At 36.4% G+C, this 13894-nt stretch overlaps 1 protein-coding gene across 2 annotated transcripts; it reads right to left on the reverse strand.

Annotated features, from left to right (window-relative positions):
• Positions 1-643: 643 nt before the first annotated feature.
• Positions 644-8580, reverse strand: LOC128205566 (lysozyme c-1-like). 2 transcript variants are annotated; one of them, XM_052907300.1, is made up of 6 exons: positions 8447-8580; positions 6754-6800; positions 5366-5446; positions 3628-3792; positions 2792-2870; positions 644-1320 (listed from the first exon to the last, which is right to left on the reverse strand). In XM_052907300.1, exons 2-6 carry the CDS (start codon positions 6797-6799, stop codon positions 1260-1262), a joined length of 432 nt encoding a protein of 143 aa, XP_052763260.1. In that variant the 5' UTR covers position 6800; positions 8447-8580; the 3' UTR covers positions 644-1259. The 2 variants fall into 2 exon arrangements, with proteins under 2 accessions (XP_052763260.1, XP_052763262.1); XM_052907302.1 differs by having other exon boundaries at positions 6754-6811; positions 8447-8539.
• Between the last annotated feature and the right edge of the window lie 5314 nt (positions 8581-13894).

The following is a 13894-nucleotide window of genomic DNA, read 5'->3' on the forward strand; positions in this document are numbered from 1 at the left end:
TCACCTCGTCAACACCAACAGTTTTGGAGAGAAACTGTGTAAGCTCTGCTGTCGTTTTAATCCAATTAGATATATCATAGTAAACCATAAAAATGTTTCAATCTGATGTCCGGATAAAATATGCTTAGACAAACACCAAAAGTGAATATAACCTTTTGGTACTCACTCGGAGAGATATATTACAATCTTACACTGAAACAAGCAATTATTGTTTATATATCGAAATGAGAAGTACGTGTTCGCATATTTATAGGGAAAAGACCATCGTAAGACAAAATATCGTTAGATCAAGATTTTCAGATGTACATATTCTCTTTACATCCACACTAGAGTGATATAAATGTTAAACGTTAAATATGTGAAACGATCATATACAATTTGCCGATTGTTCAGAAATGTGTTCGATTTAACAACGCTGTTAATATTCAAATCTTAAATGCTTCGGAACTAAAATGTATCTCATTGTAATCTGCAGTATTTAAAAAAAGTCGAGATGCCTGTTTTAATTGAACATGTTGTCTCTAAATATATCAGCATGTTAAAAATCAGTTTACCATTTAAAGTTAACAACGATGCAGTTAACACGTTGTTACCTTTACCAAAGTTCTGAACGATCGTTCCGATATATACAACAAAACAAACATATGAGAAGAAGTTTATATATAATATACAGAAGTAAATGCAAGCAATTTCTGATAATGATATTTTTCTTGCATACCGGAAGGTGAATTTAGCCGCGATTAATAAAACAATTTAAATACAAGGATGACATCTACCTAAGAATCAAACCAGGTATGGTACTAAATTAATCATCGGATAAAAATGTTTCAGGAATTTCATTATCTTTGTTTTTTAATGAAATTACTAGTCATTTGTTGAGGTTAATGAAAGTAGTAATGCACACAGATGTGGTTGTTCCGGTGAGCCACCTGCTTTGTGAACCTAAGCAAACACAAGTAATAAATCTGAATATTCGATTATGCGATGAAATGTTAAATAAAACGTAATAACGTAGTAACTTTTTTACAATCTGAAAAAAAAAACATTATTAGAAACATAGCATAAATTATAGAAGTAGTCTCCGAATAGTTGTTTCAACAAATGGTCAATAAAAAGATACACGTTTTGATACATCATAATTGTATTACATTTTAAATAAAACTTCCAATGTATTTAACGTGTTTTCACATATCAGGTGTGACTTTGTATGAGTATTAGAGTTGAAACAAAACACTGTACAGCCGCAATCCAAAGAGCAGCTACTTGCATTCCGAAAGGTATGCACTTGTTTTATCCTGGCAATGCGCCTTGTAACCATACCTGAAACATTGAATTTGATATATGTTATTCAGGTGACACTTCATGTATTACTCTTCGTTCACATTCATTGTATATGTTATAGGTTTATTTACTTATGCTTAGTCCCTCCCGTTGGTACGCTGCTGCGCGAGAGTATAGTCTTGTTTTACAGGGGATACCGAAGTACCCCGAGAAAACCCACTTGTCCGACTTTGCGCAAAAAAACAAACGCTCAGGTTGGAACTCGAACATGGACGCCTTAGTGAAAAAGCGATGGCGCTTAGCACTGCACTTTCCGGACAATCTACTTCCACAATGTTACAGCATAACATAATATTCGTTTCACAATATTTATCATTCAGGTTATTACATACACTGTTTAAAATGTCTTAATGATCGTCTATACAAACATAACATAATACGATAATCTTAAACAAATTCCCATATTCCAATTCACAACTATGCTTGATTCGTACACTATTGATTTTACATAAACCTGAAAAATGTGGGCAGGTTGAAAGGCGAATACAACATTAAGAAGTCAGAGATCAATTTTGAATACATTTAAGCCTTATTCTTCGGGAAACGATTCTTCAATTTGGTTATTGTCACTGTGCACTCCAGTTATTTAACATATATTGTATCATTTATTATAAAATGGCATTAAAGTTCAAATCAACCAGGGATGTTATTTATTTAGCACAGATTATAGGATATTGTGTAATATGAAAAGAATTTCAGCATGTCCCATATATATTATCCAAATTAAATAGTATTAAGAAACCCAGTACACTCTTGTGAATTTTGTGGAAGGAAACAAATGAAAAATAAAGACCGTCCGAAACGTTCTACTGTCCGAACACTAAACATGTCCGAGAGCAAATCCCCTACTGGATATCTTTCATGCATTTTGCGTATGACAACAGTAGATTAATTAACCTTAAATAACGTTGACAGGTACGTTTTGGTTTATTTTGCTGTATGTGGTTGCTTAAAATGTGTTAATGGCAGAATAAAAATGAACCTAATACTTTTGTAAACCAATTCATCTTCAATAAAACATCATCGGATTAATACAAAAACAACATCATTAATTAAAATTCTTTTAAATAATTACACTTGAATGATTCTGCACCGGCCACTATGCTACAATCCAGACATAAACACGACATATTTAATGGTTCACTTTTAAATTGGTCGAGAGTGAAAGTAGAAACCAAACATTTAATAAAAAAATAATTTATTTAGGAGACCATCAATATATGAGGAACTGAAGGACGAAAAATGTCAAAAGGTGAATACCAGAAATTCCAAGATCAATATGTAAAACAAAACTTAATTATCATAATTTTATCAAAACAAATAATGTTTAAACATCTCAAAGCCCTTCCACATAGTGTAGCATCTGGTGAACCATGACATTGAATATCAAGTATAGAGTCATTGCAAAATTTCTGGATTTTCTACGTTTAATTCAAAACGAAAAACTTACGAGAAGCCCCACCCCCGGTGCCATTTCCTGAGTTTGTTGATGCAAGCCACGTCGTCACTCAAATCCGTGTTTTGAAAGTCTGGATTTAAAAAGATAAAAAAAATGTATTTAAAATAGTTATTCTTTTATTTCGGAAAAAACATGTAAAATTAAACCTTGATTAAAAGTACCGAACATCTTAAGGTACAGCTACTAAAAGCTAGCTCCACCACTTTTCGGGGGTGCAAAGAAAATAAGCTTCCGTGGTGCAGTTGTGCACTGTGTTTACTTCTTGACACATGAGTATGATTTATATTTTATTTGATAATTTTATTAAACTGACATATTTCGAAAATATGAGGATGATACGTGTAAAATCACTTTCACTGCATATTTGCTACGATTTTGTTTCAAAATTGTGCGAACTGTGGTGCCAGAAGCTTTACTTCCGAATCGGACTTGTGCACTTTTTGAGATCTGATAACATTTCAAGTACATTTCGTTGCTAACACACATCGTAAAAACATTCTGGCGCATGCAAATGTAACTGTTATGCTTAGTACCTACGCGGAACACAACAAAACTAATCAGCACTTTTTAAAAAGGAAATATGCACATACTTATAAAAGTAGAGGCGCTGTTGCTCTAGTGCAGTCGAGTAGTGGTGGCGTTGTCGAGTATGTTTTGCACCCGAGGTAACATAAAGATTTTATGTTTTTGGAATGAATACAAAATATTGTTGACTAAGTTTATCATACATTTTTATCCTAGGTATGTCAACCATTTGCGGAAACAATATTCCACGCGAACTACCTAAACCTTCACGATGCAAGCGTAAACTGCCATCAAAACCATACCTGAGCAGGGATGTCCACAACCGTTCCTTGTTCTTCTGCCATCTTTGGGATCGCAGTTCCACAAGCTGTTAATCTGAAATAGGCCATAGTCCGTCGATGACCCTCCCCTATTCACATGAGTGGCAAGCGTGTTGAAACTTGATTCATATTCGGCCATACACACCCCTATATAATTAGACAAAATGTACTTAAAGCTTACTCAAAGGGCAATAATGCATTCATGTTTTCGGTTTCAGATAAAAAACTTAGTGACCTTGTTAATGACACAAATATGAAATGAAAGAAATAAAAAACAATCTACAGTATTGATATAGATAAAGATATAGATGAACTATATGGTACCACTTACACACAGAATACAGAAGTATTATGAACTGCAGGGGGTGGAGTAAACCGCTGTTTGGGCCTCAAGGTTGATCCAGCATTTCTTTATCATAAATAAATATATTTCAGTTTTGAATGGAAACTTAAGAGATAAGTCAAGTTTTCTAAATAATACCCACGTCACGATTAAACGCACACGGACCAATGCCAAACAAGAGACATATAACGCTACGTGGCGAGAATCATTACACAAGTATCAAATATAGCCGGGTAACTGTGGCAACTGGCAACCTTTATGGAAAAATCCGGGAAATCTTTAACCGGTTTATAATGAATGTTAAACGAATTACAATACCATAACAGTACCAACATAACAATGAAAGAAGCAATGCAATTTACGGTTGGTGCCTTTTCACGGTCAATGAAACAGTCAATGAATTACTTAATGACAGTAAGGAGATGAAGCGATTTCCAAGTGCTCAAGATGACATTTATTTAAATATCTAATAACAAATGCAAACTTACAAAAAATGCATGCCAAAACAGTAAACTAAATTATATATCATCTCCTACATAAATCGTTTTCCGGTCGACAAGGAGTGGTTACAAGCTCAAAGTGAATGATCCATGCACGCCGTTTAAATTTCAATACTCTGAATAATGGTGGGCATTCCAGTTTTAAGCGAATAACAAGTAAAATATGTACTACCCTACTTAATTAAAATCAAACAGAAAATCCGAGAATGAATGGTGTAGACCTGGCAAAGTGTGGGGTCGTTTGGAAATACAAATGGTAGTCAATGAGATACCATCGCTATACTGTAAGAGCATGAGATATACCATCCTCGGCCCCCCAGCGTATCATAACCTATATAGGCTGTATAGGATGGAGATATACAATACCACGCTCAAGCTTTGCCCGCGCCTGTTATGAAACCACTGACAATTTATAACACTTAAACCATTGGTGTTACTAATCATTCTTACCTTTAGTACAAAGTGATGATGGCAACTAATTCTCTTTTTTCTCATGTATACTCAAAACAGATATGTGTTTCAAATTAATACTATTCTTTTTCCATTCACGTTTAGTCCTCAACACATACGATATTGGTGTTATAATGACGCGGGTCTGGGTACGGTTGAAACTTATATTGTAGGCCAACCCATTAAATTTTGTTCTTTTTTGTGGTTTATCTCTATGTGTATGACGGTATAATTTGTTTGTCTTGATGATTTAAAAAAATATTGAACTAATAATACCTTTTTATACCGTTTAATTGCACTTGAATGTATATGAATTGGCTTTGAATTGCATTTGATGTGAGTAGGAAATAAGATATTTGGTTACAGAAACATATAAATGTAAAATGCTTAAATACAACAAATTAATAAATGATGTTAGGGTACTCACACTTGTGTAACTCCCGCTCCGGAATATTTTCGCGACGCAGAGCATCCGCAAGTCCACACTTTGTGTAGCGGTAACCATGTGCTTGAATGATTAAAATGATTTACACATTTTTCATTTATAGAAAGGTTTCTCTCTCCAGATTGTTATTGACTCAAGAAACTTGGTTTACATGGTGTCATAGACAAATACGCAAATACAACATGTATACAGCACCACCCATAACTCTTCCATTATTAATTGTCATTAATTAAAATACAGACGAACCCAAGGCCCTCGTTTTTATTTAGTTTTGAGATAAAATATCATATAAAAAATAAACAGCATGTTTAAGTATAATAAGGAGGTCAGATGTGTCACGAATGAATCTTTTATTGAGACTTGCTGAAATTATATCAGTATCTTCACGGAAACTTCCATAGACAATGTAAGCCTTACAATAGCGCTTGGGAAGGGCTGAAACTATTGCTGTAGCCCAACCAATTCGTTTTTTGTGTGATTTGTTTGTATGTGTTTGTACAACTTGTATGTATGTATTATTTTTTCGGTCTGTTTTTGCGTTGTGATTATTGGTTACTGTGTAGGCTGTCTACCAGAAAGCCTTGTCAAAAATTGCAAGTTACATTGCCTTGTCAATAATGGCATTTGTCATATTTGTAGGAATACCAAACAAGATTCTTAGCAAAATATACTGTAACGTGCGACGTTAAAAAACACCAACAGATCCATTCAGAGAAAAGCATGCTCGACCCTGAAGGGGTCCACTGGTCTTTATATACTATAAATTCTCTATCAACACAGAACCCGGGCTTTGCTAATTTGCATATTACCATACAAGTAAACATACGTACTATGAACGTACTTCCGTCTATAACCGAATGTTATACTATGTACGCACATCCGCCGATTTCAGCGGACCGTAACAATACGATATTATAGACAGAAAAAAGGCTTTTTGGTTATACGACACGCAAAAAAGCTTCATTTTAAAGATGCACTTTAACACATTTAATGCAAATGTTTTAAAATACCAAAAAGGATAAACAAATGTCGAAAATAATGGTTCTTATGAAGGATACCGAGTTTGATTGAAAAGAAACGTGCATATAACACGGTATTGCTATCTTGAGACCATAGAAGATCACAGTAAATATTTTAGAATTCACCAATCATATAATATTTTTGCGTTTTCAGCTATTAAATACACGGTTATAATATTGTTAATAGTAATAAATATTTTCCATAAATGCATTTTTTAGTAAGTAGTTGAGGGTGTATCACTCAAAATTTCGGTTTGTTTTACATGTGTAGGTATTGATTTTGAATAAGAGTGTCACTTTAACGTAGTAATTAAAAAGTATATTTAACGCTTATTGACAAGTATAACTCACCCAGAAATGGCAGGCAAAGAAGCAAGGCAGCGACGGAGTACATCATCCTGAAATAATTCTACTCAGTTACTACTTTTACAGCAATTTCCGATTCAAGAAATGGGACTTATAAGCCAACAGTTCAGACATCAATATCATGGTTGTCACAGTACGTGACAAACTTGCTGGTTACAAATTCGAGTGTTTAATTGACCTAAACTAAATACCAAGACTGTGTTGTGTTATTGTTGTGTTGTGTATTAATTGCATCGGCCTGAATTTTTAAATTTCATTGGTAAACATAAATAGTGTAGGAAATTTTGCCCAATCGTATTTTCGAAATCTGTTGAGTGCTATCTTTTAGTTTGAAGCATTTTAAATGAGTTGTATTAAATGTACAGTATACATCTGGATTGAATGTATATCTTTTAATACTAAATTGTACAATTAATAAGATTTTACTAAATCTTGGTCATTATTTGAAAACACATAAAACGATGGTGATTCTCCTACGGTGAAATGAACCAGCCTAACCAGTTCGACTCGCCTAATCTTATCAAATGACCAAAGTCTAAAAAGAAGAGCTCGCCGGTTTTTGGTCATGCCTAAAAGACTTCTTAAGGTTATATATTTATATTCGGATATCTCTAATAGCGTACAAAAACTGCTTGTCCTATTGACAGGTATACATGTTAAATTATAAGGGTTTGCATACCGATCTATCTACCCTAGCGATAGGTATAAGCAGGGTATGTGCTCTCAGAAAGATTCTAGTTAAAATGCCTAACCATTGCAGTCTATGAAAACTCATTCAAAGTTCATTGCCTTCCATAATGAAATAAAAACTGAGAAACAATATCAAAGTTACTTGCTCTCCATTGTAAAATGAAGTAAGAAGAAAGAAGTCAAATCTTTGATTATTTAGCACTTTTTAAAAAAAATATATATCATTTTCACTTCAAATGATTTGTTAACAATGAATTGGCAAATAATTCAGGAAGAAAAGTTTTATATAAAGCTGAAAGCAAGCTAGACCCGGCAAGTTTCAATATAAAGTACAATAATTATATCAATAATTATATTATATTTAACATTTGCCTTTTTACTAATTATTTACCAATTATTCATAATCATAATGTAGACATCAGTTACTTTTTCCCAGATATATGTAGTGGATATTATGATAGGATGCTTTTCTCTGATGTCTATTATACCGTTGAGTTTGGTAACTAAAGACGTAACCGTTGGATACCAGCACGATAATATCACAGTGGCACGAACTTTTGAAATAAAATGTTATTTTCGATAATAAATCTGCTGTAAAGGTGATCAAAGGCAAATGTTCATCACCAATCATTGACAGTCTGGGATTGGTTTCAATGTTGTACCATGGAGGATCACGTGACCAAAATTGACCAGCTAACATTATTATTGTAAAATAAAATTATAAAATATGTTTAATAAAAAAACAACCTTTATAAACAAACAATTGTATACACTGATTTAAGAAAAAGAAAACATCAAGATACAAAAAAACGTTTGTCTTATACCGTTATTACAAACCTTTTGGCACATTTAATGGGTATTTAATTACTTGTCCCCAAACTCTTTTTATAGCTTGATTTATGAACCTAAGAACCCAATTCATCAAAGCTCAGAAAAGAATTGGTGATGGTTTGCTTATTTATTAAATATGTAAAATAGAAATGTGTACCTGATACTAGAAGCTATACACGTGTTATCCAGACAGGGAATGGCACGGTTATGTCAACTGATACAGATGCAGTTTCCTATATATGTATATATATTATCGCTTTTCGTATTGCATTATTTCCTTATATGGATATGTTTTGAATGTTTTGTTTTTTTTAAAAACATGTGTCATTTTATTAGAAAGAAGGAAACAAATGCATTAGCAAAATGTTAACAATACAAAGGTATTATTTTGCCCCCAAAACGCAAACAAATATTCCTCCTTGAGAAGATTTTCTTAACCAAATAAACTTTGCATAATACTTCTGAGGTCGCAGTATTTTTGGTTATGGTAATATTGTACACACCCCTGTTCATAATTGTACTCGTGGTAAAACAAGTTGTCATAATTTCCGGCTTGTTTGAAAAATATAATGTTTACTTCCTTGTGACACTAGTCCGGTCACATGTCTCAAAATATTGATAATTACAAATTCATGTATTTTATATTTGAATAGTTATTGCGTTTGAGTAAACAGAGTTTTGAAAACTGAATATTCTTATTAAATTAAAATTCTTTTTGTGGCGAGATCATAAGGAGTTGCATCTTAAATGCAAAACTAGTGTAGCCTGGTATATGGTTTATATTTCAAACTGCAATAAGCGAATTAGAGGTTCTGTAACTCTTATAGAAATTGCTGTTATAGGAATTTATTTTAGGTTATAATTTGCTATTGTGGTTACATATCTGAACACACACAATTGTATTTTGTTTTGTTCACATATTAATACTACATGACGTCGTGAAACGTTTAATCGAAGACCCAGGGCCCCAAACTTTTTAAGCTTAACAGGCTTAAGCAGCTTATTTCAATCAGCCAAAATATATACTTAAATTTGATATTGTTAAAAGAAGAATGGTAGTTCGTGAAGATCATAATGATCATTCTATATTAAAGTCTAAAAAGTCTAAAAAGTAAACATTAAACAAATTATACCAAAACAAAAAAGTGAGCTTAGCTTCATTCTGTTATAAGGGACTTAAGAAGTTTTGAGAAATTGGGGCAGGGCTGTCTAACGGCACAATGCTAGGGCCTTTCATAAACTAAACGAGAGATACCACGTCACCACGTTATGCTCGCCGAATTGGTATTACCCGATGGCGAGGGTAAATAAGCTTACCGCCCCCCCCCCCTCCACCACGTCACAGAACAACAAAGACGGGCATCACACTATATGTATAGATACTTGGTTATTCAAAGGTGGTTAACAACATCGTATAAGTACTCAATCCCAGACTTTTACAAGCTCACACTTATACCACAGGAGTCTATGGGGGAAACATCGTAGTGGTATTCAATCTCCTCACACGTATACAACAGGGGTCCATGGGGGGAGTCGTATTAGTACTCAAGCTCGCACTTATACAACATGATTCCATGGGCGGGGGGGGGGGGTAAACATCGTATTAGTACTCAAGCTCGCACTTAAACCACATGATTCCATGGCCGGGGGGGGGGGTAAACATCGTATTCAACATCGTATTAGTACTCAATCTCACACTTATACAACAGCATTCCATGAAGGGGGGGAGGGTGAACATCGTATTAGTATTCAATCTCACACTTATACCACATGAGTCCATAGGGGGGGCAACATCGTATTAGTACTCAGTCTCACTTATACAACAGGAGTCCATAGGGGGTGGTGGCTATACATTGTATTAGTATTCAATCTCACACTTATACAACAGGAGTCCATAGGGGGAGGGGTGGGGGCTATACATCGTATTAGTACTCAATCTCAAACTTATACAACAGGAGTCCATAGGGGTGGGGGCTATACATCGTATTAGTACTCAATCTCGAACTTATACAACAGGAGTCCATAGGGATGGGGGCTATACATCGTATTAGTATTCAATCTCAAACTTATACAACAGGAGTCCATAGGGGTGGGGCTATACATCGTATTAGTACTCAATCTCGAACTTATACAACAGGAGTCCATAGGGGTGGGGGCTATACATCGTATTAGTACTCAATCTCAAACTTATACAACAGGAGTACATAGGGGTGGGGGGGCTTTACATCGTATTAGAATTCAATCTCTCACTTATACAACATGTGTCCATAGGGGGAGGGGGGTAAACATCGTATTAGTATTCAATCTGACACTTATTCAACAGGAGTTCACTAGGGGGCGGGGTGCTTTACATCGAATTAGTACTCAATCTCACACTTATAACACATGAGTCCATAGGGTGGGGGGGGCAACATCGTATTAGTACTCAATCTCATTTATACAACAGGAGTTCATAGGGGGGTAAACATCGTATAAGTATTCTATCTCACACTTATACAACAGGAGTCCATAGGGGTGGGGGGCTATACATCGTATTAGTATTCAATCTGACACTTATACAACAGGAGTTCATTAGGGGGGGGGGGGTGCTTTACATCGAATTAGTACTCAATCTCACACTTATACCACATGAGTCCATGGGGGGGGGGGGCAACATCGTATTAGTACTCAATCTCATTTATACAACAGGTGTCCATAGGGGGAGGGCGGTAAACATGGTATTAGTATTCAATCTCACACTTATACAACAGGAGTTCATGGGGGGGTAAACATCGTAGCAGTATTCAATCTCACACTTATACAACAGGAGTCAATGGGGGGGGGGGGGGTAAACATCGTATTAGTACTCAATCTCACACTTATACAACAGGAGTTCATTAGGGGGGGGGGGTAAAAATCGCATCAGTACTCAATCTCACACTTATACAACAGGAGTCCATAGGGGGGGGGGGGTAAACATCGTATTAGTACTCAATCTCACACTTATACAACAGGAGTCCATAGGGGTGGGGGGTATACATCGTATTAGTACTCAATCTCACACTTATACAACAGGAGTCCATAGGGGTGGGGGGGGGGTATACATCGTATTAGTACTCAATCTCAAACTTATACAACAGGAGTCCATAGGGGTGGGGGCTATACATCGTATTAGTACTCAATCTCAAACTTATACAACAGGAGTCCATAGGGGGTGGTGGCTATACATCGTATTAGTATTCAATCTGACACTTATACAACAGGAGTCCATAGGGGTGGGGGGCTATACATCGTATTAGTACTCAATCTCAAACTTATACCACAGGAGTCCATAGGGGGTGGAGGCAATACATCGTATTAGTACTCAATCTGACACTTATACAACAGGAGTCCATAGGGGTGGGGGGTATACATCGTATTAGTATTCAATCTGACACTTATACAACAGGAGTCCATAGGGGTGGGGGCTATACATCGTATTAGTACTCAATCTCAAACTTATACAACAGGAGTCCATAGGGGTGGGGGGCTATACATCGTATTAGTACTCAATCTCAAACTTATACAACAGGAGTCCATAGGGGGTGGTGGCTATACATCGTATTAGTACTCAATCTGACACTTATACAACAGGAGTCCATAGGGGTGGGGGGCTATACATCGTATTAGTACTCAATCTCAAACTTATACCACAGGAGTCCATAGGGGGTGGTGGCTATACATCGTATTAGTATTCAATCTCAAACTTATACAACAGGAGTCCATAGGGGGTGGTGGCTATACATCGTATTAGTATTCAATCTCAAATTTATACAACAGGAGTCCATAGGGGGTGGTGGCTATACATCGTATTAGTACTCAATCTCAAACTTATACAACAGGAGTTCATTGGGGGGTGGGGGGTATACATCGTATTAGTACTCAATCTCAAACTTATACAACAGGTGTCAATAGGGGTGGGGGGTTATACATCGTATTAGTACTCAATCTGACACTTATACAACAGGAGTCCATAGGGGTGGGGGCTATACATCGTATAAGTACTCAATCTCACACTTATACAACAGGAGTCCATAGGGGTGGGGGCTATACATCGTATTAGTACTCAATCTCACACTTATACAACATGAGTTCATTAGGGGGGGGGGGGGGGTATACATCGTATTAGTACTCAATCTCAAACTTATACAACAGGTGTCAATAGGGGTGGGGGGGGTATACATCGTATTAGTACTCAATCTCACACTTATACAACAGGAGTCCATAGGGGTGGGGGGGTATACATCGTATAAGTACTCAATCTCACACTTATACAACAGGAGTCCATAGGGGTGGGGGGCTATACATCGTATTAGTACTCAATCTCAAACTTATACAACAGGAGTCCATAGGGGTGGGGGCTATACATCGTATTAGTACTCAATCTCAAACTTATACAACAGGAGTCCATAGGGTTGGGGGGTATACATCGAATTAGTACTCAATCTCACACTTATACAACAGGAGTCCATAGGGGTGGGGGGGTATACATCGTATTAGTACTCAATCTCACACTTATACAACAGGAGTCCATAGGGGTGGGGGGTTATACATCGTATTAGTACTCAATTTCACACTTATACAACAGGAGTCCATAGGGGTGGGGGCTAAACATCGTATTAGTACTCAATCTCACACTTATACAACAGGAGTCCATAGGGGTGGGGGGTATACATCGTATTAGTACTCAATCTCAAACTTATACAACAGGAGTCCATAGGGGTAGGGGGCTATACATCGTATCAGTACTCAATCTCAAACTTATACAACAGGAGTCCATAGGGGCGGGGGGTATACATCGTATTAGTACTCAATCTCACACTTATACAACAGGAGTCCATAGGGGTGGGGGCTATACATCGTATTAGTATTCAATCTCACACTTATACAACAGGAGTCCATAGGGGTGGGGGCTATACATCGTATTAGTACTCAATCTCAAACTTATACAACAGGAGTCCATAGGGGTGGGGGCTATACATCGTATTAGTACTCAATCTCAAACTTATACAACAGGAGTCCATAGGGGTGGGGCTATACATCGTATTAGTACTCAATCTCACACTTATACAACAGGAGTCCATAGGGGGTGGTGGCTATACATCGTATTAGTATTCAATCTGACACTTATACAACAGGAGTCCATAGGGGTGGGGGGCTATACATCGTATTAGTACTCAATCTCAAACTTATACAACAGGAGTCCATAGGGGTAGGGGGTATACATCGTATTAGTATTCAATCTGACACTTATACAACAGGAGTCTATAGGGGTGGGGGGCTATACATCGTATTAGTACTCAATCTCAAACTTATACAACAGGAGTCCATAGGGGTGGGGGGCTATACATCGTATTAGTACTCAATCTCAAACTTATACAACAGGAGTCCATAGGGGGTGGTGGCTATACATCGTATTAGTATTCAATCTGACACTTATACAACAGGAGTCCATAGGGGTGGGGGGCTATACATCGTATTAGTACTCAATCTTAAACTTATACCACAGGAGTCCATAGGGGGTGGTGGCTATACATCGTATTAGTATTCAATCTCAAACTTATACAACAGGAGTTCATTCGGGGGT

The sequence above is a fragment of the Mya arenaria genome, chromosome 10 (assembly GCF_026914265.1).
Source record: "Mya arenaria isolate MELC-2E11 chromosome 10, ASM2691426v1".
Lineage (NCBI taxonomy): Eukaryota > Metazoa > Mollusca > Bivalvia > Myida > Myidae > Mya > Mya arenaria.